The 11,196-nt window shown below is 41.3% G+C and overlaps 1 protein-coding gene across 3 annotated transcripts in view; it reads left to right on the top strand.

Moving 5' to 3' along the window:
• The window catches only part of VPS41 (VPS41 subunit of HOPS complex), a 210,565-nt gene that overhangs the window by 185,668 nt on the left and 13,701 nt on the right, over window positions 1-11,196 (top strand). For 2 of the 3 annotated variants that reach the window (XM_028490200.2, XM_028490199.2), the window contains 3 exons: window positions 3,688-3,787; window positions 3,894-3,938; window positions 5,518-5,597. In XM_028490200.2, coding sequence (XP_028346001.1) covers window positions 3,688-3,787; window positions 3,894-3,938; window positions 5,518-5,597 — 225 coding nt within the window. Of the gene's footprint in view, window positions 1-3,687; window positions 3,788-3,893; window positions 3,939-5,517; window positions 5,598-6,159; window positions 6,414-11,196 lie in introns of those variants that run through there. The other variant, XM_007127370.4, reaches the window with a different exon arrangement.

The following is an 11,196-nucleotide window of genomic DNA, read 5'->3' as shown; positions in this document are numbered from 1 at the left end:
GGATAAAAGTACCCCTTATCATACTTCATAAACCTAAAATGTTTCTAGGTCTGATTTCAAGGACAAAGAGCACTTGTTTTGATATAAATTATTTATGAAACAATATGATATAAATGATATTTCTATTTTTACATTAAACTGACCACAATTTCCAAATTATTTTTATGCTGTTTCATATTTGTAAGACATTTTGTTTATAAATTTAGCATTTATATCCACTTCCATTGCCTTTTTTTTTTTTCCTCTTAAGAGTTCCAGCATCTTTGTTCTTAAACACTTCTCTTTGACAGTCTTATTTGACAGTCATTTTCAGTAATGATCCTTAAGGAACTGTCATCTCCATTTTACACGTAAGAAGACTGAGTCTCAAAAAGTTCTGACTCGCCAGCCTGGGAAGGTGAGGAACTGGGTTTGAACTCAGATACTCTGACTAAATGTGTTTTTCTCACTAGTTGTCCCATTGGTCTCTGGAGATGAATTCACTGTACTGGCAGGTTACATACAACACAGGAATATATAGGATTGTCCTGAAAGATGAACAGGTAACCTGTTGTCTTTAAAGAGCCGTGGACATGGTGTATTTGCAGACGTGGACTCTAGTTCTGGCTTTGGCAATAACAAGCCTGTTGACCTTTGGGGAGGGCACATAAGGTCTCTGGGTGTCCATTTTCCCATTAGATTAAATCAGTATTTGTTAAGCCTGGCTGCACACCAGAATTATCTGAATGCTTTTCTTAAATTACCAAGTTTCAGGTACCACCCCAGATCTGCTGGAGAGGATTAGGGACTAGGTCCTTAGGCCACCTTGGTGTTTCTTATACACTCAGCCTGGCACCGGGCTATGCATTGACATTTAGGAGCTTCTAGATTAGATGGTCTCTAAAGTATTTCTCTCAAGTTCTCAGTACCATCCTTTCATAAGCAAGCCTTTATCTAGTAGTGAATGCAGCTGCGTAGTCTTAACAATATTTCTATGGAAATCATCCGTAATACTTATTTTGGAATCTGTAATAAAGTAGCTTAGATTTTTCAGCATAAGTTTTTTAAGTTACATGTTTGATTGTTTCATTTAGGAGCTTCTAGATTAGATGGTCTCTAAAGTATTTCTCTCAAGTTCTCAGTACCGTCCTTTCATAAGCAAGCCTTTATCTAGTGAATGCAGCTGCGTAGTCTTAACAATATTTCTATGGAAATCATCCGTAATACTTATTTTGGAATCTGTAATAAAGTAGCTTAGATTTTTCAGCATAAGTTTTTTAAGTTACATGTTTGATTGTTTATAAACACATTTATTTAAATATTTGCGTGCCTGTTGTGTTAGATCCTGTGCTGGGTAGGTACTTACAGGGCTTCCATGCGTTGTCTCAGGGACCAGGAGATGAGTAGAATGCAGCTCGAGCAGCTCACGATCTGAATGAATATTTCTAGGAGAAGCAAAAAGCTTTAACACGTTTTGTTAAACTTCACACATGTACATGAACACACACACACAGGTAAACTGACTCCAGGCATCTCTGCGTCTATCAAAGTTCTTTTCCCATATTTACATTTGCTACAAACTCCATGTGCCTTTATCATTTCCCCATAGGTCTCTACTTTGAAATCCAGAGACAAATGAATTAAGAGGAAATAGCGACTTCTTTCCTATCTGCCTTTTTTGGGGGGCCCACATGGGTTTCTTTTTGACCCCCAGTGCATAAGCCCTTAATTTCTTCTAAGAAAGAGTTTTTAAATTTATATATCCCCAAAATAAACTTTTAAGATAAAATCTATTTTTTTTCCTTTAAAATTATTTCAGTTTGGCTTCATTACAGCTTTTAGGTGACATAGGTAGCCTATGACAACCAACTATAGCTTCTTTAGTCAGTTCGGTACATGCCTACTTTGTGCTAGTGTAAATTTAAATGTAATTGCATTTATAATTCTATTTTTGAACTCCAGCATGAGGCCTTAGAGTCTTTGTCTTTTCCTTCTTATTTCTCTGCAATGCATCACCTTTGATGATAATCCCAACACAAAGCAAAGCTTTTTCAAGTAGAATTTAAATCCCATTGCATTGTGGCCTAAATGATGGATCAGAAATTAGGTAAAATGGTTTCTAGGTCTAGCTCTGGGGGCTTGTAAAACCAGGTAACTATCTCATGTGCAATGCCGATGATAAGCGCTACAGTATGAACAAGGCAATGCCAGCTTTCAAAGAATCTTTTAAAATAGAAATCTCAGAAACTTGGCAGTCTTATATGGCATTTTTCCCATGGCAGCTGTTTTTAATGAACCATAATAACTTTGCTGATGTACAGTCCTTTTATTGCTTTATAAAATGTGAGTCTGGTGCTTTGCTTTTGCTTGCAATTATTATCAATGATGATGAACTGCAGAGAAAAAAGGAAAAATAGGGAGAGTCTTGTGTTAGTTTTCAACAGGTACCTTATAAATACGTTCTTATTTAATCTTATAATAGAACAAGGTATGCTTGTAATGATTACAGAAGCTACAACTGATTGTCATGAAAATGATGAAAAAGAGAATAAAGGTAATAGTAAACATAGAATTTAGAAAAACTAAGAACTATGGAGGGAAACAATGTAATGTTAAGGAAACTAGAGTTGTTGAGAAGGATATAGGAAGAAGTTAGTAACATACAAAGCTCTCCTTGTGTATTTTCCCTTCTCCTGGCTATGTGCCTCTGAATACTAAAGTTTTTCCTAGAAAATACTTTCTGTGGGTGGACAGATTGTGCCTATTTAGAAAAATGTAATCCTGGTGAAGAAATGGTTCCCTCTTAGTTGTTGTTGTTGTTTTTTCTTCCCTGTTTTCTTTTTTAAGTTTGCAGACACCGTGGCTTCTGTCTAGACCGCCAGGCCCACCATTCATGCCATGGGCCTTATAGACCCACTCAGGGTCATAGCCAGCTCTTTGTGAAGCATTTTGCTGTGATTGTGACACTATTTTTTGTTAAGTTTTTATTTTAGTATTAGAGTCTGGGCAGCTATATACGTTTGCTTATAAATTTTCTTAAAGTTTACCCACATTAGTATTTATTTTTCTCTTCTTCCTGTATGCTTTCGTGACATCTGTTACAGTTTTAATGTCTTTTTAAAAATCGGAAAATTTCAATTTCTAGCAGCATTTTAAAGAATAAAACTTAATAGGCAGTGTCTCAATTAATGTAGAAACAGTAAAATCATGTAGTTTCCTGCTCATCAGCTTTAAAAATGGTGCGTATAGAACTCTGGACATCTGTTTTCTTGGCTCTTTGCCTTCAGGGAATTAGGCGAGAAACCCTCTGGGTGCATTCACCCAATACCGGGGCTCCTCGGGATTTGAGAGGCGGACGTGTTATCACAGCCGATTGGGGATGGAGGACTACAGCTGACCGCTTCCAGTTCCCTTCCCTGGTGGCATGAATTGAAGCCACGTGAAAGCAGAACGTCCACGTAGGTTTTAGAGTTGAGAGTGACTGGTGTGAAGAAAGTCAGGATGCAGCTCTGCCTTTGCCGTGACCCAGAGCTGGGTGACAGGGAGGCGGCGATGTCTTCATTGTGTGAATTTCCACGGCATTTCCAGAGCCGCACAGAACCACGTGCACTAAGACCCATTGGGCCGGAAGATGTGGGCACTGCAGCAGAGTCTCCCCCATATTTGAGTCTTTTTAAGATGGCTTTTCTTTCACAATGTGTGCATTAGATTCTGCTTCGCGAAGGCTGCAAGAAGATTCTTGTAGCTGACTCTTTGTCCTTACTAAAGAAGATGCACCGAACTCAAATGAAAGGCATTCTGGTTGATGGTGGGTACAACTGAAAGAGTCCTATTGGAACTGCCTGCCTTGCTATCAGAAAGGACAGAGCAAAGAGAAACATTGTATAATCCCAAGTGTATGTGTTTCCTTGCAGAGGAGAACATCTGTGAGTCCTGTCTTTCCCCCATTCTTCCATCAGGTAAGATGGTTGGGAGGGGAAGAAAGTCCCCAAATACGTGTTAATGATGAGTGGAGTTAAAATTTTGAAGTTAGCGGGTTACAATTTATAAAATTATATACCTTTTGGGACGTGTTAATGATGAGTGGAGTTAAAATTTTGAAGTTAGCGGGTTACAATTTATAAAATTATATACCTTTTGGGATAATCCAGTTTAGAGAAGAATTTCAGCCCAAGCTGCCCCTCAGTTGCACGCTGGCGCTGCCGTTCCTCAGAGCCGAGGCTCCCAAGCTCTCGATTGAGTCGGCATCGGCCGGCAGGCTGGTTAAAACTCAGATTGCTGGTCCCATCCCCAGAGGTGCTGATTCGGTAGTGCAGGGGGGGACCTGAGAATCTGCATTTCTAACAAGTTCCCAGGTGATATGGATGCGACTGGTTCGGGGCCAGTCTTTCTTTGAGAACCACTGCCCTAGCGTAGAAGGAAAGAAAATGAAAACTTACCGTCAACTTGTTAGATTCCTAGCTAGCGGAACCGTGTGTGTGTGCCTGGGAAAAAATTTATAGGTAGCTTTTCCTCTCCTTTAAGCTTTTCACTGCCGTATGGATCTAGGCACCCAAGTTATCTCACATTTCAATGGAAACAAATACCTTCTAATGGGAACTGTGACTCCTTAAAAGACACGTACATTTGTTTACAGTTCTTGGTAGCTATCCATCTCTTCATATAATTAAAGCATTTTATGTAAGGATCATAGGACATGAGGAATTTCCATAATTTGAAAGTAGAAATTAAAGCATAGTTGAGATGCTAAAAAATGCTTCTTGTGTATAAATTCGGCATAGAGAAGTACAAAAAGACCTAATCTGTGTGCCATTTACTTAGCGTTAAGGGGTTATTTAGCAGGGCACGAACGCAAGAAGCTCCCCCGTAGGGTCTTTTTTAGAGGTTTGGATTTTAAGTGCTTGTGTTAAAAACTGCAGGGAAAAGCAGTGAGCTTTCATAGGGTTTTAGGCAATGTTTTAACAGAAAGTGAACGCATGCACCTGCACTGTATAGTTAGATTAAACTCCTAATTTAATCTGCTAAGGGTTCAGTCTCACCGGAACCAAGCTGGCCACACAGGCAGACGAGGTGTGGTGCCCCAGCAGAAGTACAGCACAGGGCAAGGTCACAGCCTGGGATGTTAGCCCAGCTGTGCCCTGAAGTCGGTGCATGGCCTTGGCAAAGGCAGTGGGTGAACCGACAGAAAGCATTCTTACAAAGCCACGGAATCCCCTTTAGTGGTGTCCTGATTGTGCGTACGGGGCTGGAGGAGGGAGAGCTTTGCACGTACTGATGCCGATTTTCACAACAAATGCTGTTGCCTTGCCGTGAAATTGTCACCAGTATGTAGCTGTAGTAACTGACTTGGAGGCCAAGCAGGTAACCTGGGACCCCCGTAGCAACAGGACTGTCCTACCGGCCCTGCGTTCAGCCATGCTGCTGCTCGGCAGGGAGGCGTTCATCAATTAGCCTCCCCCCAAGGCAGCTTATGGCTGGAAAGTGAAACTTCTACTGTTGCACCGAGCTCTTCTCTCTTTCCTGCCCTCTCCCCCCCAGATGCAGCTAAGCCCTTCAGCATGGTGGTCTTCCACTGCCGCCACATGTTCCACAAGGAGTGCCTGCCTATGACCAGCATGGTAAGTTGGCTGCTTGGTCACCAGCAACTCGAGAGAAATTGGTGCAGCCAGAGGGATGTGTGTAAAATGATAACCACTGTCTCTGTCTCAGTTATAATATAGTTTATGTCACATCAGAAAAAGCAATGTACCTACTTCTCAAATGCAAAAATGCTTAGTATACGATACTAAACATTATAAAAGCATATTCACGTAAGTAAATTTGTTGAGATACAATTGACGACAGTTGAGCTTTAGAAATGAGCTACAGTGAGAACCATTTTCTATAACTTTCTCACCCTGATTTCTGTATCATGACACTGCTATTTTTTCAGGGTCAAGTCGGTTCCCCCAGGTCCCCTTGGGTCACGTTAGACTTGTCTTGCTGTGGGGTGTCTTTTGAGTCCAAGAATAACAGCTGGTGTAGACAGGATCCTGTGTGAACCACCAGTAACCTCCGGGAAAAGGAGCCAAATGTTTCATCGCCTGATTCCCATTCCCCCACCAGCACTCCCATAATATTTCTGAACATGAGTAGAAAGGGTAGATCTTTTAAAATCTGCATTTTTAATTGCATTTTTAGAACTCTCCTGTGCAGTTCTGTAACATCTGCAGTGCTAAGCACCGGGGACCAGGAAGTGCCATTTTGGAGATGAAAAAATAGGCCAGTTCTCTTTGTCAGCCTCTTCCTCGCCGCTCTCTGAAGACCATTTTTGCAGCCACAGAAGCGTTTGTCGACACCAGTGCTGTTAAGAGATTTGTACAGGTTTACGTCATGCTTAAGAAAAGCTTCTTCATCTTCTCCCATTTACTAGATGTTTCTCTTTGCAGTTGATAAAGTTAACACCAGTGCTGTTAAGAGATTTGTACAGGTTTACGTCATGCTTAAGAAAAGCTTCTTCTCTTTGCAGTTGATAAAGTTAGGGTTTTCCCTGTCCATGCCCTGATGGGGGTTCACAGTCAATATTTCATCATTTATTTGTTTGACTCATTATTTACGAATGGAAACCTAGGTCTTGGAGTTGGAAGTGACTTTTTAGGTCCTAGTAAAACTGTCCGGCCGTAATGTGGGCCGCTGAGAGTTGGCCCTGGCTGGCCGAGTGCATCACCACTGTGGCCATCCAGCAGCTCCTTGGACCTTGTTTCCATATGCTCTGCCAGCAACAACTCTCAGATTCTGGGTTTGGCTTTTTAAAAATATGTCATCAGCTGTTATCTTCTTAATAGGCATTGAATGATACACTGTGCCTGTTGGCACTGACTCAGTGACGTCTGGGAATAACAAGAGCCGCCTGGCGCTATGCAGTTTTATGTTGACTAACGACACATTCTCTTTGTCCCGATGACCAGCAGTGTCTGGCCCTGGCAGGCATTCCGCGTTTGTTGATTGAATAAACATTAGCTCTTCGCACTGTGAAAGACTCACTTTTCCTGGGTTGCACAACGTTAATCGAGCATTCTGGCACCCTCTAAGGAATGCAAGAGAGTTTCAGCACCTAGAGCGTGAGGGAGTGGGGGGAGGTTTTCCTAGCAGGAGGAAACAAGTAACACTGTAGAATCTGAGAGGGATACTCAGGGGAAAGGGGACTGTGCGGTGCCAGAGGATGGACACACGACGTTTCCTGAAGCATTCATTCTCTGGAGCCTCCTTTGCCCTCGTAGGATGTAGAGAGCATGGAATTGAGGGAGAGAACTCAAACTTGTGCCCACGACTCATAGTTATTGGTTTCATCTCCTTGGGATACACTGCCATCCTCCAACCAGTGAAAAGCACATACTTGCTGTCCCTGATCTCTTTGTCCCATAAAAGGGAATAAATGCAGCTTTCTGCATCTGTCTTTTTGGGGAGAGGGAAGGATGCTCATGGCTGCCAAGCACACCATTAAACTTGGCTCAGTCACTCCCAGGAGGAGCATCTCATTTCATTCTCACGGGACCCCTAGGAAGAAGACATTATATCCCCAGTTTTACTGACAAAGAAACCAAAATGCAGAGATGTTATCACAGTCTCCAAGGTGACTGCCTGACTTTAGAACAGGGCTCTGTGCTAAGAAATCACATGGCCAAGTTCACAGGAAATGCACAGTACATCTCTTTGCACTGGAGTTAAAAAGAATACTGAGTAGAAGACAATAGACTTTTTCGGTCACTCTTAAATATTTAGAATTGCAAAGTCTTTGTTGTTATTAAGTCTTTGTTGTTATTGTCAGCCCTCTCAGAATTTCTGTATTCCAAGACTAGGGATCTCTCCACTACACTGCTCGTTTTTAGTTTTAGTTTTTGTTTTAACGAGAGAAACTCTTCCTTCACAAAAATACCTTACAAATGAGTCCAATTTGAAACACAGATAAAAAGCAAACCTACTTCACTTGTACTGGAGAAGAGGAATGTAGCTGCAGACTTCATATTTTGTACCTTCTCCTTAAAAACAGCCATTCTCTGACTGAAACTGCCAAGTTCAAAGTTATTTTGTGAAAACAGTTTTAAAGGATTTTACACTGTTTAAGTATGTCCATAAATAAGTTATGTCCATCTTTGAGAATTTGAGATGTTCTCAATAAATTTAATTCATTTGGCTGTTCTAGTGCTAAACGACGTATATTTAATATTATGAAAATGAACATTTATTGAGCAATCACTGTGTGTCAGGCACTGTTCTAAGCACTTTGCATGCATTATCATCATAACAATATGAGATAGGCATTATTATCATCATCATCAGTTTACTTAAAGGTTAAGCAGTTTGTCTAAACTCAAGGAGCAACTCATGGCACAAGATCGCCACAAGATGGTGGAGTAAAAGGACCTGAGCTCACCTCCTCTCACAAAAACACCAAAATCACAACTAACTGCTGAACAACCATCAACAAAAAAGGACTGGAACATACCAAAAACGATATTCTACTTCTAAAGACAAAGAAGCTGCCACAGCAAGATGGTAGGAGGGGCACATTCACAATACAATCAAATCTCATACCCACCAGGTGGGCAACCCACAAACTGGAAAATAATTATATTGCAGGAGTTCTCCCACAGGAGTGAGAGCTCTGAGCCCCACATCAGGCTCCCCAGTCTGGCACAGGGAGTAGGAGTTCCCAGATGGCTTTGAAGGCCAATGGGGCTTGATCACAGGAATGCCACAGGACTGGGGTAAACAGGCCACTCTTGGAGGGCACACACAAGGTCTCATAAGCATTGGGACCCCAGGGTAAAAAAAGTGACTTCATAGAAGCCTGGGCCAGACCTACCTACTGGTCTTGGAGGGTCCCCTGGGGAGGTGGGGGGCATGTGGCTAACTGCAGGGACAAGGACACTGGTGACGGAGGTACTGGGTACTCACTGGCATGAGCTATCCTAAAGGCTGCCATTTGGACACCAAGACCTGGCCTCACCCAACAGCCTAGCGCCTCAGGCCAAACAACCAACAGGGTGGGAACACAGCCCCACCCATCACCAGACAGGCTGTATAAACTCCACCTGAGGCAACAGCCACCCCTAGACACACCCCTTGACACGGCCCTGCCCACCAGAGGGACAAGACACAGTTCCGCCCACAAGTGCGCAGGCACCAGTGCCTCCAACCAGGAAGCCTGCACAAGCCTCTTAGACCAGCCTCATCCACCGGGGGGGAAATACCAGAAGCAAAAAGAACTACAGTCCTGCAGCCTGCAGAAAGGAGACCACAAACACAGAAAATTAGACAAAATGAGATATCAGAGAAATATGTTCCAGAAGAAGGTACAAGATAAAAACCAAGAAATACTAAGTGAAGTGGAGATAGGCAATCTACCTGAAAAAGAACTCAGAGTAATGATAGTAAAAATGATCCAAAATATCAGAAAAAGAATGGAGGAACAAGAAAGAAGACACAAGAAATGTGTGACAAAGAGCTAGAACATTTAAAGAACAGAGCTGAACAATACAATTGAAAAATAAACTAGAAGGAATAAATAGTAGAATAAATGAGGCAGAAGAACAGATAAGTGAGCTGAAAGAGTGGTGGAAATGACTGCTGTGGAACAGAATAAAGAAAAAAGAATGAAAAGAATTGAAGACAGTTTAAGAGACCTCTGGAACAACATTAAGTGCACCAACATTCACATTATAGGGGTCCCAAAGGAGAACAGAGAGAGAAAGGGCCTGAGAAATTATTTGAAGAGGTAATAGCTGAAAACTTTCTGAACATCAGAAAGAAAATAGTCACCCAATTCCAGGAAGCAGAGAGCCCCAGGCAGGATAAACCCAAGGAGGAACATGCCAAGACTAACAAAATTTAAAGACAAAGAGAAAACATGAAAAGCAAAAAGGGAAAAGCAAAAAATAACATACAAGTGAATCCCCATACGGTTATCAGCTGATTTTTCAGCAGAAACTGTGCAGGCCAGAAGGGAGTAGCAGGACATATTTAAAGTGATACAAGGGAAAAACCTACAACCAAGAATACTCTACCCAGCAAGGCTCTCATTCAGATTCAACGGAGAAATCAAAAGCTTGACAGACAAGGAAAAGCTAAGAGAATTCAGTAACACCAAACCAGCTCTACAACAAATGCTAGAGCAACTTCTCTAGGCAGAAAAGAAAAGCCCCCAACTAGAAACAAGAAAATTATGAATGGGAAAGCTCACTGGTAAAGGCAAACATACAGTAATGGTAGGAAATCATCCACACACAAATATATTGAAACCAGCAATCATGAGGAGAGTACAAATGCCGGATACTGGAAATGCATTTGAAATTAAGACACCAGCAACTTAAAACAATCTTGTATACATAGAAACTGCTATATCAAAACCTCATGGTAACCCAGCAAGGCTCTCATTCAGATTCAACGGAGAAATCAAAAGCTTGACAGACAAGGAAAAGCTAAGAGAATTCAGTAACACCAAACCAGCTCTACAACAAATGCTAGAGCAACTTCTCTAGGCAGAAAAGAAAAGCCCCCAACTAGAAACAAGAAAATTATGAATGGGAAAGCTCACTGGTAAAGGCAAACATACAGTAATGGTAGGAAATCATCCACACACAAATATATTGAAACCAGCAATCATAAGGAGAGTACAAATGCCGGATACTGGAAATGCATTTGAAATTAAGACACCAGCAACTTAAAACAATCTTGTATATATAGAAACTGCTATATCAAAACCTCATGGTAACCGCAAACCAAAAATCTACAATAGATACACACACACACAGGAATCCAAACAGAACACTAAAGATAGTCATCAAACCACAAGAAAACAAAACAGGAAGGGAAGAAAAACAACCTACAAAAACAATCCCCAAACAATTAACAAAATGGCAATAGGAACATACATATTGGTAATTACCTTAAATGTAAATGGATTAAATGCTCCAATCAAAAGACACAGATTGGCTGAATGGATACAAAAACAAGACCCGTATATATGCTGTCTACAAAAGACCCACTTCAGATCTAGGGACACATACAGACCAAAAGTGGGGATGGAAAAAGCTATTCCATGCAAATGGAAATCAAAAGAAAACTGGAAACAAACACATGAAAGACTGCTCAACATCATTAATCATTAGAGAAATGCAAATCAAAACTACAATGAGATATCATCTCGCACCAGTCAGAATGGCCATCAACAAAAAA

The sequence above is a fragment of the Physeter macrocephalus genome, chromosome 5, assembly GCF_002837175.3.
Source record: "Physeter macrocephalus isolate SW-GA chromosome 5, ASM283717v5, whole genome shotgun sequence".
NCBI classification, from domain to species: Eukaryota; Metazoa; Chordata; class Mammalia; order Artiodactyla; family Physeteridae; genus Physeter; species Physeter macrocephalus.
This window is presented reverse-complemented; position numbering and strand designations above follow the sequence as displayed.